At 38.3% G+C, this 19,659-nt stretch overlaps 1 protein-coding gene across 1 annotated transcript in view; it reads right to left on the reverse strand.

The window, feature by feature from the left end:
- Positions 1-19,659, reverse strand: part of LOC123248576 (phospholipid-transporting ATPase ABCA3-like) — a gene marked incomplete at its 5' end in the record, with an annotated part of 354,036 nt that overhangs the window by 54,385 nt on the left and 279,992 nt on the right. The window contains one exon of the mRNA XM_044677403.1: positions 10,347-10,525. Within this exon, the coding sequence (XP_044533338.1) occupies positions 10,347-10,525 (179 nt within the window). The remainder of the gene's footprint in view (positions 1-10,346; positions 10,526-19,659) is intronic.

Genomic DNA, 19,659 nt, shown 5'->3' on the forward strand with positions numbered 1-19,659 from the left:
ATGTAGAGCTTATTAAGATAGGAGAATTGACTTCCTATTAAAGCAACAAAGGGTAATGCTTCACAGTGGACAGAATATTTAAGTATCCGTGGGAAGCAGGAGAGTTGTCTTGTCTGTTACAGAGGAGGATATAAGCCATTTTGAATTTTTTATTGTTCATTTTTTTAGCTTTAATGTTGCAGAGGGTTGGAGGGTGCTTTTCAAGGAGAGCAAAATGAGCCAGATAATCATTTCCCCAGGATTTTTTTTTCTGGATAGAATCAAGAACCAGAGAGATTTTGTTCTAGATGACATAGCAGATACTGATGTTCCCAAGGTGATCTCTGGGTGTATGGGTCAATGAAGTAAGGAGATTTTGTGATGATCCTTCCCAAGTTCTGACTGGGAGTCAGTTGATATGTAGATCACAATTTGAAACAGTAGGACATGGTGACAACTTGGATATCCTGAGGAAGAAGGAAGAGTCAAAAATAACTCTGAGGTGTGGACCCTGAGTGACTGGAAGAATGGGAGCATCATAAGCATAAGTTCAGAAGTTATGAGAAGGGATAGGTTTGGTGGGAGATGTCATGCTTTGTTTGGGATGTTTGGAATTTGAGGTGCCATCAGCTCATTTGTCAGGCAGCTAGAAATGTGAGGCTGTTGCTTAGGGGAGAGGCCAGAGCTAGAGATACAGAAATGGATGGGAATAGCACTCATAAAAAGGTGATATTTGGAAACAGGAGAGCACATGAAAATCCCATAGCAGGGATGATCAAAAGTAATTGGCTTTGCTACTAATAGCAATGCAATGATCCAGTACAATCCTGAGGGACTTATAAGAAAGAATGCTATCCACATCAAGAGAAAGAACTGTGGGAGTAGAAAGCCTGAAAAAAAAAACATGTGATTTATCACTTGTTTATATGGGTATAGGATTTGGGGTTTTGGTTTGACAGGATTACTCTTTTACAAAAATGAATAATATGGAAATGGGTTTGAGTGATTATATATATATATAGATATAGATATAGATAGATAGATAGATAGATAGATAGATAGATAGATAGATAGATAGATAGTTAAAATCATTATCTGGGACAAGATGGATGCCACCTTGAATGACAGGGCTGGCAGTTGAGAGTTTTGGAATGTTCCCAGGTGCCATGAGCCAGGAGCAGAAATTGTTTGGCCCACCTTATAAATACCCCCAAGGAACAACAGTTTGGAGCTCAGATTTGAGCAGGCTTCTCTTGGAGTAAGAACTTGGGACAGAGGGAGTTGAAGGGTGGAAAGGGGTAGGCCTGAAACCTATAACCTGTACCTGACTGAGAGAGAGCTAGTGATCAATCAACACCATTGATAGTAGAGCTGAGAGAGTTTATAGATCATCTATCAACATCAACATCAACATCAATAGTTTTCTCTGGCTTGGCTGTGGCCAGGTCAGGTCACAGTTAGTGAAAGGGTGAAGACCTCCAGTTACTACATGCCTAGCAATCTCCAGACTTGATCAACAATTAATTTAGTAGCCAAACAACTAGCAATAGGGTTCCCAGATCCTCAATCCTGTTACCTTGTTTTCCTTTTCCATTAATAGTTTCAATAGAGTGATTTAACAACAAGCACCTTTCCTGAGTGGTTATTCTACCAAAGCCCTTGGGAAGGGGAGATCAATATGCAGTCAGATAACAACATTTCCATTAGCCAATCAATAGCTTTATCAACAACTAATCCAACCTCAGGTTGGGCCTAGAGAGGTCAACCATTTATCTAACCTCTCAAAGGTTCCCAAACTGGGCAACTGCTAGAAGGAAACAACTGAGAGGTTTAATCAATCAAGCCTGTCAGGGAGGAGAGGCATAGATTACATCCATAGCTATTGTGAGAGGAGTGTATGTTGCCTCCCTCACCAACTATAGCCAGCTTAAGCCTTGGGCACCTGCTCCCTCCTCCATTCTTACTATCTCTGAGATCTACGTACCATCAATCCTCCAAGATCCAGAGGAAGATATAGAGAGATATATAAAGATATATATCAGCTTTTCATTTCTTTTTTAAAAATCATTTATTAATATTCATTTTTAAAATGGTTACATGATTCAAGCTCCTACTTTCCCCTTCACCCCCCGCACTCCCCTCACCCATGGCCGATATGCATTTCCACTGGTTTTAACATGTGTCCTTGTTCAAGAACTATTTCCAAATTGTTGTTAGTTGCATTGGTGTGGTAGTTTCGAGTCCACATCCCCAATCATGTCCACCCCAACCCATGCGTTCAAGCATTTGTTTTTCTTCTGTGTTTCCTTTCCTGTAGTTCTTCCTCTGAATGTGGGTAGTGTTCTTTACCATAAATCCCTCAGAGCTGTCCTGTGTCATTGCTTTCTGCTGGTACAGAAGTCCATTGTATTCGAATTTTACCATAGTATATCAGTCTCTGTGTACAATGTTCTTCTGGCTCTGCTCCTTTCATTCTGCATCAGTTCCTGGAGGTCTTTCCAGTTCACATGGAATTCCTCCAGTTTATTATTCCTTTGAGTACAATAGTATTCCATCACCAGCATATACCACAATTTGTTCAGCCATTCCCCAATTGAAGGATATACCCTCATTTTCCAGTTCTTTGCCACCACAAAAAGCCCAGCTATAAATATTTTCATACAAGACTGTTTATCTATGATCTCTTTGGGGGCACAAAACCAACAATGGTATGGCTGGATCAAAGGGCAGGCATTCTTTTATAGCCCTTTGAGCATAGTTCCAAATTGCCAGCCAGAATGGTTGGATCAGTTCACAACTCCACCAGCAATGCATTAATGTCCCAATTTTGCCACATCCCCTCCAGCATTCATTACTCTCCCCTTCTTTCATTTTAGCCAATCTGCTAGGTGTGAGGTGGTACCTCAGTTGTTTTGATTTGCATTTCTCTAATTATTAGAGATTTAGAACAATTTCTCATGTGCTTATTGATACTTTTGATTTCTTTACCTGAAAATTGCCTATTCATGTCTCTTGCCCATTTTTCAATTGGGGAATGGCTTGATTTTTTATACAATTGATTTAACTCCTTGTATATTTGAGTAATTAGACCCCTGTCAGAGTTTTTTGTTATAAAGATTTTTTTCCCAATTTGTTGTTTCCCTTTTGATTTTGACTACACTGTTTTTGTTTGTACAAAAGCTTTTTAGCTTAATATAATCAAAACCATTTAATTTACATTTTGTAATTTTCTCTAACTCTTGCTTGGTTTTAAAATCTTTCCTTTCCCAGAGATCTGACAGGTATACTATTTTGTGTTCACTTAACTTATTTATAGTTTCCCTCTTTATATTCAGGTCATTCACCCATTCTGAATTTATCTTGGTGTAGGGTGTGAGATGTTGATCTAAACCTAATCTCTCCCATATTGTTTTCCAAATTTCCCAGCAGTTTTTGTCAAATAGTGGATTCATGTCCCCAAAGTTGGGCTCTTTGGGTTTATCATACACCGTCTTGCTGACAGCACTTACCCCAAGTCTATTCCACTGATCCTCCCTTCTGTCTCTTAGCCAGTACCATATTTTTTTGATGACTGCTGCTTTATAGTATAGTTTAATATCTGGTACTGCTAGGCCCCCTTCCTTCACATTTTTTTCATTATTTCCCTTGATATTCTTGATCTTTTGTTATTCCAAATGAACTTTGTTATAGTTTTTCCTAATTCAGTAAAGAAGTTTTTTGGTAATTTGATAGGTATGGCACTAAATAGGTAAATTAATTTGGGTAGAATGTTCATTTTTATTATGTTAGCTCGTCCTACCCATGAACAATTAATGGCTTTCCAATTGTTGAGATCCAGTTTTATTTGTTTGGAAAGTGTTTTGTAGTTGTTTTCATATAATTGCTGTGTTTGTTTTGGTAGATAGATTCCCAAGTATTTTATATTTTCTAGGGTGATTTTAAATGGTGTTTCTCTTTCTACCTCTTGCTGCTCTAATGTGTTGGAAATATATAGAAATGCAGATGATTTATGTGCATTTATTTTGCATCCTGCAACTTTGCTAAAGTTGTTGATTATTTCTACAAGCTTCTTAGTTGATTCTCTAGGATTTTTTAAGTAGATCATCATATCATCTGCAAAGAGTGATAGCTTAGTCTCTTCATTGCCTATTTTGATACCTTCAATTTCTTTTCATTCTCTAATTGCTATTGCTAGTGTTTCTGGTACTATGTTAAATAGTAGAGGTGATAATGGGCATCCTTGTTTCACTCCTGATCTTATTGGGTAGGCTTCTAATTTATCCCCGTTGCATATAATGCTTGTTGATGGTTTTAGGTATATACTGTTTATTATTTTTAGGAAGGGTCCTTCTATTCCTATACTTTTCAATGTTTTTAATAGGAATGGATACTGTATTTTGTCAAAGGCTTTTTCAGCATCTATTGAGATAATCATGTGATTTTTGTTTGTTAGATTGTTGATATGGTCAATTATGTGGATGGTTTTTCCTAATGTTGAACCATCCTTGCATTCCTGGTATAAATCCCACCTGATCATGGTGGATGATCTTCTTAATTACTTGCTGGAGTCTCTTTGCTAATATTCTATTTAAGATTTTTGCATCTATGTTCATTAGGGAAATTGGTCTATAGTTTTCTTTTTCTGTTTTTGGTCTACCTGGCTTTGGAATCAGTACCATATTTGTGTCATAGAAGGAATTTGGTAGGACTCCTTCTTTGCTTATCATATCAAATAATTTGTATAGTATTGGGATTAGTTGCTCTTTGAATGTCTGATAGAATTCACTTGTGAATCCATCAGGTCCTGGTGATTTTTTCTTAGGGAGTTCTTTGATAGCTTGTTTAATTTCTTTTTCTGATATGGGATTATTTAGGTATTCTATTTCTTCTGCTGTTAATCTAGGCAGTTTATATTTTTGTAAATATTCATCCATATGTCCTAAATTGTTATACTTGTTGCCATATAATTGGGTGAAATAGTTTTTAATGATAGCCTTAATTTCCCCTTCATCAGAGGTGAGGTCTCCTTTTCATCTTTGATACTGTCAATTTTGTTTTCTTCTTTCCTTTTTTTTATTAGATTGACCAGGACTTTGTCTATTTTATCTGTTTTTTCAAAATATCAGCTTCTAGTCTTATTTATTAATTCAATAGTTCTTTTACTTTCGATTTTATTAATTTCTCCCTTAATTTTTAGTATTTCTAATTTAGTTTTCATCTGGGGATTTTTAATTTGCTCACTTTCTAGTTTTTTGAGTTGTATGCCCAATTCATTAATCTCTGCCCTCCTTAATTTGTTAATATATGCACTCAAGGATATAAATTTCCCCGAGAACTGCCTTGGCTGCATCCCACAGAGTTTGGTAGGATGTCTCATCATTGTCATTCTCTTCAATGAAATTGTTGATTATTTCTATGATTTCTTCTTTGACTAACTGTTTTTGGAGGATCATATTGTTTAATTTCCAATTGGTTTTTGATTTGCCTGTCCATGTGCCCTTACTAATTATTATTTTTATTGCATTATGATCTGAGAAGGTTACGTTTATTATATCTGCTCTTTTGCATTTGTTTGCATGTTTCTATGCCCTATTACATCGTCAATCTTTGGGAATGTACCATGTGCAGCTGAAAAGAAGGTGTATTCCTTTTTTGTCCCTATTTATTTTTCTCCACATATCAGTTAAATCTAATTTTTCTAGGACTTCATTCACCTCTCTTACCTCTTTTTTATTTATTTTTTGGTTTGATTTATCTAGATCTGAAAGAGGAATATTTAGATCTCCCACTATTATGATTTTACTATCTATTTCCTTCTTGAGCTCTACCAGTTTCTCCTTTATGAATTTGGATGCTATACCACTTGGTTCATACATATTGAGCAGTGTTATTTCCTCACTGTTTATATTGCTTTTAATCAGGATGTAATGACCTTCCCTGTCTTTTTTAATCATATCTATTTTTACTTTGGCTTTGTCAGAAATCATAATAGCCACTCCTGCCTTCTTTTTCTCATTTGATGCCCAAAAGATATTGCTCAAGCCCTTAACCTTAAACTTGTGTATGTCCACCCGCCTCATATGTGTTTCTTGTAGACAACATATGGTAGGATTTTGGTTTCTAATCCACTCTGCTATTTGCTTCCATTTTATGAGCGAGTTCATCCCATTCACATTCAGAGTTATAATTATCAGTTGTGGGGGCAGCTGGGTAGCTCAATGGATTGAGAGCCAGGCCTAGAGACGGGAGGTCCTAGGTTCAAATCTGGCCTCAGACACTTCCCAGCTGTGTGACCCTGGGCAAGTCACTTGACCCCCATTGCCTACCCTTACCACTCTTCTGCCTTGGAGCCAATACACAGTATTGACTCCAAGATGGAAGGTAAGGTTTTAAAAAATAAAATTATCAGTTGTCCATTCACTGACATTTTTGTATCCTCCCCTAGTCCCACCCCTTCTTCTTACACTATTTTCTTTTAAACCAGTGGTTTGCTTTGAGCCGGTATCCCTTATCCCCTCCCTTGATTAGCTTCCCTTTCTACCCACTCCCTTGTTATTCCCCTCTTTTTATTTTTAAAGGCCTAATGAATTCCCTCCCCCTTCTTCTCCCCTCCCCTTTTTTTGACCTCCCCACTCCCCTGCTCCCCTTGGTTTATCCCTTCTGACTTTCTCAGTAGGGTTAGATAGAGTTTTTTATCCCAATGTATAATATAGCTACTCTTCCCTCTCTGAGTTGATTACACTGAGAGTAAGGTTTAAATATTACCTCTTAATGCTCTCTTCCTCTCCTTCTTATAATAATATTTGTCCCCTCCCCTTCCCATGCCCTCTTTGTGTGTAATAGAATATCCTATTTTTCTTATTCACTCAAGTTTCTCTAGGTGTCCCCTACTGTTCACTCCTCTCTTTCCCACCCCCCATATCATCTTAGACCATTTGGTACTCCGTCTTCTCCCTATGAATTATTCTTCTGATTGCTATGATAGTGAATACTATAATAACGAATAGAGTTCACTGCAGAGAATTATATATAGCATTTCTCCACATAGGAATACAGATAATTAGATCTTATTGAAGCCCTTAAAGAGTCAAATTTTAAAAATTATGAGTTTTCTTTCTTTCCCCTCTGTTTCTTATTTACCTTTTCATGTTTCTCTTGATTTTTGTGGTTGGATATCAAACTTTCCATTTAGCCCTGGCCTTTTCTGTGCAAAATACTTGGAAATCTTCAATTTTGTTGAATGCTCATACTTTCCCCTGGAAGTATATAGTCAGTTTTGATGGGTAGTTGATCCGTGGTTGAAGGCCCAGCTCTCTTGCCTTTCTGAATATTGTATTCTAAGCCTTGTGGTCTTTTAGTGTGGAGGCTGCCAGATCCTGTGTGATCCTGATTGGTGCTCCTTGATATTTGAATTGTCTCTTTCTGGCTTCTTGTAAGATTTTTTTCTTTTACTTGGAAGCTCTTGAATTTGGCTATTATATTCCTGGGTGTTGTCCTTTCTGGGTCTAGTGTAGAGGGTGATCTATGGATCCTTTCAATGTCTATATTGCTCTCTTGTTGTAGAACTTCATTTCTTTTAGTATGGAGTCCAAGTTTCTATTAATTTCTGCTTTTTCAGAAAGACCAATGATTCTCAAATTGTCTCTTCTAGCCCCATTTTCTTGATTTGTCAGTTTCTTATCGAGCTATTTCATGTTTCCTTCCATTTTATCAGTCTTTTGACTTTGTTTTATTCGTTCTTGCTGTCTTGAGAGATCATTAGCTTCTAATTGCTCAATTCTAGCCTTTAGGGACTGGTTTTCGGTTATAATCTTTTGGTTTTCCTTTTCAATCTGGTCATTTCTGGTCTTCAGTTGACGTGCCTCACTTTCCAATTGTGAACTGTTATTTTCTTGCCAGATCTCTTCCATCTTACTCATCATCTCAGATTTGAACTCTTCAATAGCTTGTGACCAGTTTTCATTATTTTGGGAAGGTTTGGATATGATTTCTTGTTTGTTCTCCTCTGTTGTCTGGATTTTCTCTGTGTAAAAGTTGTCGAGTGTTCCAGAGTTCTTCTTGATAATCTTTCTCTTCTGGGGTTCTCGATTTTGGCTTGCCATTGTTGTTAGACCTGCACCTTTTGCACTCAATTATCCTCACACTCAGGGTCTGTCTGCGCTCTCTAGGCTCCCGAGGTCTCAAGTCTCATTGTTCTCGGGGTTGAGCCTCCTGGTTATCCCTGGTCTGCCCCTCTGCCCGAGGCTCCTTCAACAGTCTCAGGGCCCTGCTTCCACTGCCATGCTCCCATCTGCACAGGGTCCCCACTCACGGTCCAAGCCAGTGCTCGAGATCTTTGTCCATGCCTAGGGCACTGCCTTCACCCACGCAGACGCTCGGGAAAGTCTGTGCGTGTTCTTTAGCCTCTTGGGGTCCTAAGTCTTGCTGCTCTCAGGAACAAGCCCTAGAGCTGCCAGTGACTTAATGGGTGCCCCAAACCTGCTTTAACTCTTGTGTGCTGGCCTCTGAGCTATACATGGTGTGGGGGGTAGGGAAGGGGCTTCTTCCTCACGTGTTTTAGTGAGAGCTGTTTCACCCCTTTATAGCGTGGAAATGCCCTGATTCCACGTACCTTCAATGCTGCACCCTGTTGTGGGATCCCTTTGTTTGTCTGGATTCGTTTTTATGTCGCCTTGAGGAGTCCTGTATGCTTCGGTTAGGAGAGATCGAGCTGCTGCTCCTTACTCTGCCGCCATCTTAACCGGAAGCTCCCAAAACAGCATTCTATAGCTTTTTTCCCCCTCCATTCTTTTACCTACTGGCAAGTTTTATTTGTCCCATTCAATTAAATTTTTTTTTTCAATGAGGAGTCTACTGGAATCTCTCTCCTACTAAACTTAGAACCCATTTAAGAGGCTTCCTTCTATTAGGGCTAGGATTCTGGAGGAGTGAGGACAAACTAGGCATACCACCTAGGCACTACAATGGGGTAAGCAATCCTAGAGTTAGGCTCACATATAGTTAGGCTTACTAATCACCATAGCAGAGGCAGGACTCCTTACTTCTACTGGTTAGGCTAACCAGCACTACTTAGGCTCACTAACTAGCTAACACCCATAAACTTCCTCCCTGGTATAAGTTCTTAACCTGTTTAAAATTTAAGTATTTGTATCAATACAGTACTAGCTGCCTGGTAGAATGAGGGTTAGTCACAAAGCAGCCTTAGCTTCTGAAGAAGGGCTAAGCACCTTAGAGACAGGAAATCCCAATTTTATATCTAATTTTGAAAAATCCTTTTATATTCTTATACTTAGTTATTGCATAATTTCAGTCACAAATTTCACATTGGTAGGCAGCAGAGAAAAGCAGAAGTTGAAATTTAATGCAGTCCCTCCTTAATTTAAGTTTATGAAGTTCATGAAACTCATGAACTATGGCATATTCAGATTAACAGCTAATCTGATAAAGATTAAAATCAGAAAGAATGAGGGGTTTGAGTAGGTTTTCAACATTTGGCATCAAAAAACCCACTCAGGAATACTTACCAGCTTGGAGTTTGGTTCAGAATTGTGAGGAATCTTTGTTTGGTGATCTCTCCCTCAAGAAGGGGCTGGGAGCAAAAAGCCCCCTATGTGGGTACCCTAAAACCCTTCCAGGGGGAAGGATCCCTGAGGGACAGGATTTCCTGTGGATCATGTCAGAGTCACCAAAATGTGAAAATTTATCACACCAATATAGTCTCTAAGCTACTATTGGGTTTATTGAGAGGTGGCCAGTCTCAAAATAAAGCCAGACTCTGGTCAGGATCAAGACCAAAGACCCCACACCTCAGGAGATAGCCTTTTTTTATACCCAGAAATGTGATGAAAGACTGAATACAGAATTTTTTCACACTGACATATCGTGCAAGTGCTGAATAAGCCAGAAATTATAAAAAAATAATCACTATGGGTCGTAACTTCATATCTATTATTATTACTGACTTTTCCAAAACCTTTTCAGTAAAGGACTAGGATCTAATGTTTTTTTCTGCTGACAACTAGGAGTCTGCAGTTAGATGTGAATGACATTTGCACCTGAGATACATTTGGACCTGAGAGCAGCCCTTTATCTCCTGTTATATGATTTTGGAAGGGTGTGGTGGGCTTGGTTGAAACTTTTGAGTTTCAGGCTTAAGGTCAAAATGCTTGTCAGCTAGATTTGAAATCGCCCTTAAACTGTATTATTTTTTCTTAGCTAATGTTCATAATAAGCAAACTATATTATCTGTCATAACCATAAAGGCTAAGACTATTATAGTCATAAAAGGGGGTAGGGGACTTGACACTCACACCCCTTTAGCTAAAACCTCAATACAGTTGACTTTAATTTCATACTAAGCCACTCACCAATTGCTTTTTGTCAAATGTCTTAAAGAAATGGGTTTTCATTCTCCAGAGGAAGTCAGTATCAATGCAGAAAAGGAGCCCAAGATATATAAAGCCACACACAGTCATGGAGGTCAAATACATTCCAATCCCAAGAGACTCCCACGCGTAGATATCTTCTTGCGGTACATAATTTCTGTCTAAAATGAGATATTCACACTTTATTGAAACCTTGTTTGTACCCTTTTTTTACTAACTGTCTTCAGAAATGTACAGGTACAATCTTATCAAAGCACATATCATTTAAAAGGAGCACTCTTTAAAATGCTATTTCCATGTCCTTAGTTATTTGTCTATTTCCATGACCTGGTTTGACAGCATTGATCTGGTTAAAACAAATTCCCTCTATGGAAAGTATTTGGAAAATATTCAAGTTCAGCAAAAGACTTTCTCTGATTTTTCAATATAAGTTATATTCTATACCCAAAGTACATCCACATCCTCGAATGTGGAGAAAAACTATAGCTGAATTTTTCAAAATCATTTTATTCTTACATCAAGCAATTATCCTTTGGTTTCCCTTCCCAACTTTACATACAATCACCCCAGAAAAAGCCATTTATTTCAGTTCTTAAACCATCAATACCAAGTTACTATCCTGAGACAACCAACTTTTACTTATACTGAGGAACTGATCTCTAGAACTTGGCTATTATGTCTCCTCAGGGCTCTTCAGGCTACCCTTGAGGCATTAGGGATGGTGTATTTCTAATTCTATAGCTTAGAAAGTGATTCCTTACTTGACTATGGGTTGATATAGTCAGACTATATTTGCCTTTAGGGCAGCTAAGTGGTTCAGTAGATAGAATAATAGGCCTGGAGTCAGGAAGACCTGAATTCAAATGTGACCTCAGACACTTACTAACTGGGTGACCCTGGGCAAGTTACTTGACTCTGTTTGCTTCACTTTCCTCATCTACAAAATGATCTGGAGAAGGAAATGACAAACCACTCCAGTATCTCTGCAAAGAAAATCCCAAATGGGTCAAAAGAGTGGGACACATCTAAAAAACATTTAGCTTTTAGAAAGGGGCATTTGCTACAGTGGTATAATTGACATAGTACAAATATCACCACCACCCCATAATTTTTGTGACATGCTCTTTTAAAAAATACATTTTATTTTTCCTATTACATGTAAAAACAATTCTTTTTAAAAAATTTAACATTTTTTTATTTTTTGGAAAAAGTTTCCATGGTTACATGATTTGTTTTTACTTTCCCCTTCACCCCCTCCCCCCCCCCCCCCATAGCCAACACGCATTTCCAGTGGTTTTAACATGCGTCATTGATCAAGACCTATTTTCATATTGTTTGATAGTTGCACTGGTGTGGTCGTTTTGAGTCAACATCCCCAATCATGTCTGCACCAACCCATGTGTTCAAGCAATTGTTTTTCTTCTGTGTTTCCACTCCTGTAGTTCTTCCTCTGAATGTGGGTAGCGTTCTTTACCATAAATCCCTCAGAATTGTCTTGGGTCATTGCATTGCTGCTAGTACAGAAGTCCATTACATTTGATTATGTAAAAACAATTCTAACATTTATTTTGAATTGCAAATTCTCTCCCTCTTTCCCTCCCTGCTGAGTTGGTAAGCAATCTGATATAGATTTTACATGTGAAATCCTGTAGAACATATTTCCATATTAATTCTTTTGTGAAAGAAAATTTGGACAAAAAAATGAAGAAAGTAAAATATAGTATACTTTGGGCTGGATCCAGTCTTTCTTTGGAGGAAGATGACATTTTCCATCCTGAGTTTTATGATATTGTCTTGGATCATTGTATCACTTAGAATAGCTAAGTCATTTGCAATTGATCATTGTTCAATATTGCTGTTATTGTGTACAATGTTCTCCTGGTTCTGCTCACTTCATTCTGTATCAATTCTTATAAGTCGTCCCAGGTTTTTCTGAAATCATCTTCTTATAGCACAGTGTATTCTATTCCAATCATATACCACAACCCAATTGATGGGCATCCTTTCACTTTCCCAATTCTTTGCCACCACAAAAAGAGTTGCTATAAATATTTTTGTACAAATAGATCCTTTCCTTTTTGTTTTTTATATTTTTGGGATACAGACCAGACCTAAGGTATTGCTGAGTCAAAGGTTATGTATGCTTTTATAGCCCTTTGGGTATAGTTCCAAATTGTTCTCCAGAATGGTTGGACCAGTTTACAATTCTCCCAACCATATTTTAATGTTTAAATTTTCCTAAATTCCCTCCAAGTTTTGTCATTTCCCTTTTCTGTCATAATAGCCAATTTGTTAGGTATGAGGTGGTACCGTAGGATTGTTTTAATTTACACTTTTCAAAATAGGGTGATTTATAGCATTTTTCTCATAATTATACTTTGATTACTTCATCTGAAAATTGCATGTTCATATCCTTTGACCATTTGTCAACAACTTGTATTTTTATAAATTTGACTCATGTCTCTATGTATTTGAGAAATTGCTGTGTATTACCCTCCATCCTATTTTTCTTCTTATTTATCCTACTCTTTCTCTTCTTTCAATCCAGTCCTTCCTCAAGTGTTTTACTTCTGACTATCATCTCCCCCAATTTGCCTTCCTTTTTATCTCCATACTTTCTTCTCTTAATTTAACCCCTTCCCTGCTTACTTTCCTATAGGGCAAGATTTCTTTCTTTCATTTGTTTTTTTTAAACCCTTACCCTCTGACTTAGAATTGATACTGTTAGTTGCAAGGCAGAAGCATAGTAAGGACTAGGCATTTGGGGTTAAATGACTTGCCCAGGGTCACACAGCTAGGAAATGACTTAGGCCAGATTTGAACCCAAGATCTACCATCACTGAGCCACCTAGATGCCCCCTATTCTGTTTTTTAAGATATTATTTTCTTCAGTACTTTTTTTTGTGCCTCCTTTACCAAGCTGTCAACTCTTCTCCGCCCCCTTCCCCTTGATTTTCCTGTATCATTCATTTTTTTCAATTTTTCTTCTACCTCTCTTATCTGACTTTTAAAATCCTCTTTTGAGCTCCTTTTTGGGCTTGAGGACAATTCATATTTTTCTCCGAGGTTCTGGATACTGAAGTATTGACTTCACTGTCTTTTTCTGAGTTCGTATTTTGGTCTTCCCTGTCACCAAAATAACTTTATATGTTGAGTTTCTTTTCTTGTTGTTTGCTCATTTTCCTAGCCATTTTCTTGACTTTTAACTTTAAAAAAATGGTTAAATTTGGGTTTCTGTGGAACTGTCCCACACTTCAGGTTCTCTGTGCACAGCTGCCTTTAGAGGTATCTCTGAGGATCTATAATATAATTTTCAGTTCTTCCAAGGTGGTATGCTCCAAGGAGAGGTGTATTTAACATTTTCCTGGCCTGTTCTCTGGTCTGTGAAGGACACTCAGTGTCCAGAGTTCCCTGTTCTTCTGTGGCTACAAGAGTTGGTGTGCTAGTGCTTCTCCTCATCTTGGGACTGAGACCTGGGACTGCATCCTGGATCTGTATATGGGCAATGCAACAGAGTCCTGCACTCAGTCAGTAAAGGGACTCCTATAATCTCTTCTTACCAGTTGTTCAACCTATGGGCTAAGAGCTCCAGAAGTGGTTGTTACCAATTCAGCTTCCCTGAAGTCCTGCACTGGTGTGCTGAGATGAGGCCTGTGTACTACTCCCACCTTGGTACAACAGATCTTTCCTGCCATCCTAAGTTGTCTTGGACTGAAAAATTGTTTTACCTCATCATTTCATTGATTATGTTGTTCTAGTATTTGTTTTGAGTCATTATACAAAAATTGTTTGGAGGGTACTTTGGGAGAGGTCAAATAAGCAGATGTTATTTCAGGAGAACTGACTTTTAAGGAAACACAATGGGAAAACTGACTGTAATTATAGTCTAAAAAGAGAGGAAGATATTATTATTTTTTTCTTAGCTGGACCCCAAACCAGGGAGTCCAAAGAACAAAATCTTAAGAAAGGATTCTCTTGAGGGGTTCCCATAAATTCAAAGGGATCAATATTTATCCCAGATAAGTCCCCCATCAACCCATTATTCACTGACAGTCAAGCTATCCAGGTTAAGGCTAACTCTTGGGATCCTTACCCCAATTCCCATTCTTCTTGTCAAGTAGTTTCTAAGCAAGACTAGTTACATCTTCTCCTAAGGGTTCTAGGGGGTACCCCTGAGAGATTAGGGGTCTCTTTCTGATGCCATTAACTTGAGGCCACATTTTGGCATTCTTTCTTCAATATTAGTTGATTAGCAATTAGTCAGACAATTATATTTTAGAAGAGAGCATTCACTATGATGGTGGAACTATTGTAAAACATCCCTCCAAAAGTCTGCGACTCATTCTCTCACTATATCTAAAGAGTTTAGGACAGCAATGGGCAAACTACGCCCCACAGGCCAGATGTGGCCCCCTGAAATGTTCTATCAGGAAGTGAGACATTATTCCTAATCTGACGAATACAATGAGTAGGATACAATACAATGAAACTTTGAAAGAGTTGCTTTAGAAACAGACTGACAGATGAGCATTTCCTTTCTTTTGGCCCCTTCTTTAAAAAGTTTGCCCATCACTGGGCTAGGGGAAAGTAAACTCAAGATTAGAAAATCCATATGACAAAGGAAGTAAATCATAGCTTCTCATCGTTGTTGTAGGTTCTTTTCTCCCTTAGTCATAGCTTCTTTGATGGCTTCCTTACAGAGCTGTGAATCTGTCTTTCCAAATTATATTGTCTCTTCTTAGCTCCTGATGCAGACACTGCCTTGAGCCCCTGCATTCCTGGGGGATGTTGCCAGGATGTTAATGGGAAGATAGGAAATTCACAATCTTCTTAGCCTATGAGGTTTATGAGGCCCTCCTCTAGGTTGGGGAGAGGAGACCAAGATTGAGACTGAGACTTGGGATTCTGCTAGTTCCCTGCCTCCCTCTCCTTTTCAATGATTTAGCTAGATTATTATCTCCTATTTATTTGCTTCTTTGAATTTCTTAGGTCTCAAACTAGCTTCCTTAATTTATATAGGTTTCAAAAGGCTTTTTCTGTGCAACTCCATGTGTTCAAGGATACTATTTAGTCTAAAGACTGTGATTGAGGCCTGTTCTCACTTGTTAAGGTATAAAGGTACATCACTAACTTTAAGTGGGTAAAGGTAATTTGACTGGTTCACTACATGGGCAAACAAGTCCAAAACCCAAATTTAACCTAATTTGGACATTAGCTTGATTTACTCTCCAGCTCTGGCAGGGTGGGAAAATAGTATCCAGTAATACACTAATTATAACAGAATTATGTAGTGTGTAATTAGGATTTGCTCCCCAGGATTCTCTCTTCCAGCATCTCATCTTCGTTCTCACATTATGTCCTTACGTTTTGGAGATAAAGTTGTGAATGTAGCTCTGCTCTCTTTCTCTTTCCCCAGGAACTTGGTTTGTGGAAGTGGGGTGAGAGTCAGGCAGGAGAGGTTTACTCACATGGTCAGACTTAAGTTTTGTACTTTGTTCTTTTATTTCTTCTACTTCAAATGATTGCTGATAAACCTTATAAAATATACTACTTGGAGTTCTTGGATATTAATTTAAATTTAACATTGTTGGTGAGCCATGAAAGGGCAGAATCCTTGATCTTCTTTTAAGATAGCCCTTGAATAAAGACAGGGAGTAGATTATTTTGAAAAAATGTATTTCCTTTCTGCTGTGGCCCTTTTGCCCTTCCCCTCCAGGGGACTCTCTTTGATGGTGGGGACCCACCCAGGGAAGGAGCTGAGCCTGCTGTCCCTCCTCTGCCTCTCTTGAACACATTAGCTGGGTGTCCTGTGTGGATGGTAAAGTATAACTTCCTATTTTCCCTATATTGCTCCTGTGCCATCCTCTACACCCTAAAATCCAGCACAGCAAGGGGACAGCTAGCAGCTTAGTGGATTTAAAGTCAGATTTTGGAAATTAGCCTCTGGTTTCCTGACCCAAACATTAGGTGGAGCCTGTATTCTATGCTCAAACACCCTTTTGTTCTCGCTGGAGTTTTTTGTCCCTGAGAGGAGGGGAAGGAAGAATGCTCTTTTGAACCTCTTAGCTAACTCCAGAGTTTTTTTATGCTTTCTTTTTTTTTTACCTTCAAGACAGGGTGTTTTGTTTTGCATGAAATAGAAAACTTTTGCCTTTTCTTGTTGCCCCTCCTAAATCCAGTATCAGGCTAAGGCTTTTAATCCCTGCCTCCATTCAAAGCTGATTTGGGCATGTCTCCAGCCCACTAGATTTGTGAGGTTTTTACTCCTAGCCACTACATACTAGGCTAGTGCCACCCATGGACAGGAAGTAGAATTGTAAGCATGGCCCAGTTTCCTGTCTATCTCAAACAGCTCCTGTTCCTGAAAAGCATTACTGAGTTCACACAGCTCAGTTTTAGGATGCCTTTTCTTGCTGTTGTTCCTGGTTGTACTTGTCCTTGCTGTTAGTTTGAGTAGTCTTAAGATTCAGAAGGGAGATTCATCCCCCCTTACTGTCTAAGCATGTTCAGCCTCTGCAAAACATCCAGTATTGGGTTTGTCCACACTTTGCTCAGTGCAGGAATCCCCCTTGGTATGGGGAACCCCAGAGGTGTGACCAAAGAAATCTAGATGGATGATGATACTTGGGAGGGGAAGGAACCTTAATGAGTCTGGAAGTGAAGTTTAAGTCTTTTCAGACTTCATTGCCTTATTGATGTTGAACTGTTTCAGTTTGTTCTCCTCCAAATAGTGAAGAAGTCTCTGTAACACAGTTATCTTGAATTCAGCACCTGTATCCTGTCATGCTTATTGGATTTGCTGACTGTTTGCTTTAAGATTTAATTTTGTTTTTAAGTTCATGTATTAATCTGATCAAATATCTTCTGTTATAATATGCCATTTCAGTTACTGTGTTTTGGCCATTAGCTATATATTCTGTTATGTTGTCTTTATTTGTACTGCCCTATGCCTGGACTGGAGAAAATACCATTGTAAAAGTCCATAAACAACCTGGACAAACCCTTTTTTGTGGCAAAACCATAGGTCCTTAAAGATGCTTGGTTTGTCACCAGACATTGATGTCACCATCAATGTCATATGTTGCCTTTATAGCTTTTTGTTCCTTTTTGCCTTTGTTAATTGTCACAGAGATGAAGATGGATGGATTCCATCAAACTGGTTACAACCTGTATACAATCTTTGGAGAATTTAATGAGCTAAAAATCTAAATTGACTTTAAGGGGTCCTCAGAAGTGATTTTCAGATATGTAGTCGCACCACTACCTTTGACTGATCATTTGCCTACCTTTGAGTTGTTTGTAACGAGAGGTAAGGGTCCATTTAGTAGCTGAAGTGAAGTGCAATAGCACTATTGTATTCCCCACCTCCACATTTATAAAAAAATGTAATGGATGAGATATCAGAAATGATTTTCACTATTGTATTCCTCGCCTCCACATTGCAATGGATGGGACATATAAAGATATGCCTTTTATGGCTGTTACATACCATACCAGAGGAGGGAGGTTTCCCAAGGGGCTTGGTTACTCCATGATGGGTCATAATTTCATCCAGGAGGTGGGAAGATTTTTCAGGGGGCTTGGTAACCTCTGGATGGCTCCCAGAGGGAATATTTCCCAAGGAGCCTAGTGGCTCTGGGATGGTTTTTATATTTTTAACTTCGGCTTACTCTACATTTCCACCAGAATGATCTAGATTCTTGGTAACATTTTAGACCCAAAAGGTTTTCATCAGCAGAACAGAGAGGCTTTTTTTGTTTCTCCTGCCACATTTTGAAATGATGGCAGTAATAGACTTATTAGATATTAGATATTAGAAATATCTTTGCTGAGGTTGACAGATTGGCTAGCTCTGGAGACCTTGTGAAAAGTATCCATGAGCTTCAAAGGTTTTTAAAAATGTCACATAGCAAATGGCTATAAAGACTCATGTGAATCCAAATGCTAGCAGGTTTGTTTACTATTGTCATTAAATGGGCTGTTGTGATTTTGATACTTCTTTGAATGTGCTTTAGCTGCTGTTTTTAAAAGCTGTTAATTGGTGAAAATCATGTGCACTCACACTGTGGATTATGGCCAAGTTAAAAAAGAAATGGATCTCATTTTTGGGTGAGAAACTTTTGTATTGTGCCTCTGCTTGGCTAACACAGTGTTTCCTGGAATGTGAATTATATATTTTTTATTTAAAAATTTATTATTGTTTTTCCTTGTATATGCAATAGAATATTTGAGCTTTCTTTTTTCTCTCATTTTTTTGTACTTGAAGTACACATTACCAGTATTAATGGTTTTTAAAATTTTGCACTAGGATAAGTTTAAAATGTCCATTAGCCCTAATGTCAATGCATACCCAAAAGCTTTAGACTATGGAAACCCGCCATTGATTGTTAAATACTATGGGACTTTGATTAATGATTGTGTCTGATTCCAGGAGAAGGGATCACAAAAAAGCCATTGCACAGTGCCAAGGAGCACAAAGTTAACCTGCATAGTGCCTAAGAGGACAAGGTCAAGGAGACCAACCAATCTCAGTGGGATTGATGAGATTCTGTGCCAAGACAGGGGACTTGAACTTATTTTGGGGTTTGAGGAAATAGCTGTTTGACAATATCAGATGAAGGATTCCCTCATGCAAGATCCAGACTTCTACCAAGTACCTTAGTTTGGCTGCCATTTTGGCTCCCCTATCCCTGAGAGCACAGGTAAAATCAGTCCAGGAAATGCTATTTCCCCTCTGCTTCAAAATCTAGTTCTTTTTCTCTCTTCATAATATGGCAATTTTCTGTAGTCCTGGCTGCTGATTGGCTAAGTGCATAATTGCTACTGCAGGCTTGTGGGACATAAATCTCTTTAATTGGGCCCTGATTCAAGTACCTGTTATGGGCTTATTCTTCCTTACTTAGAATTTTTACACTTGAGACTTTAATATTTTATGTTTCCTCCAGAAGTTACTTTTTCTCTTTTATTTGTTTTTTTTATGTTTTTAATTTTCTTTTGACAATTGATTCATATACCTCATAACTCAGCCATGTATCCCGGGGTGATCTGTGTGTTGGTCAACACCCTCCTTAGGGGGGATTGTATTATTGTCATAAAATTCTAGATGTATTAAAATTTTTCTTGTTTGAGAGTAATTTTAGGATAGGAAACTTGCTACCTCCCCGAATCAAGAAAGTGAACTATTTGGAGAAGGTGCTATAAAGAAGTCTGTGGAAACCAGACACTGCACCAAAAGATCCAGAATGAACTTTGGGATGGAGTGAATTGAACTGCAAGGGGTTGAATGCATTTATTT

The sequence above is a fragment of the Gracilinanus agilis genome, chromosome 1, assembly GCF_016433145.1.
Source record: "Gracilinanus agilis isolate LMUSP501 chromosome 1, AgileGrace, whole genome shotgun sequence".
NCBI lineage: Eukaryota > Metazoa > Chordata > Mammalia > Didelphimorphia > Didelphidae > Gracilinanus > Gracilinanus agilis.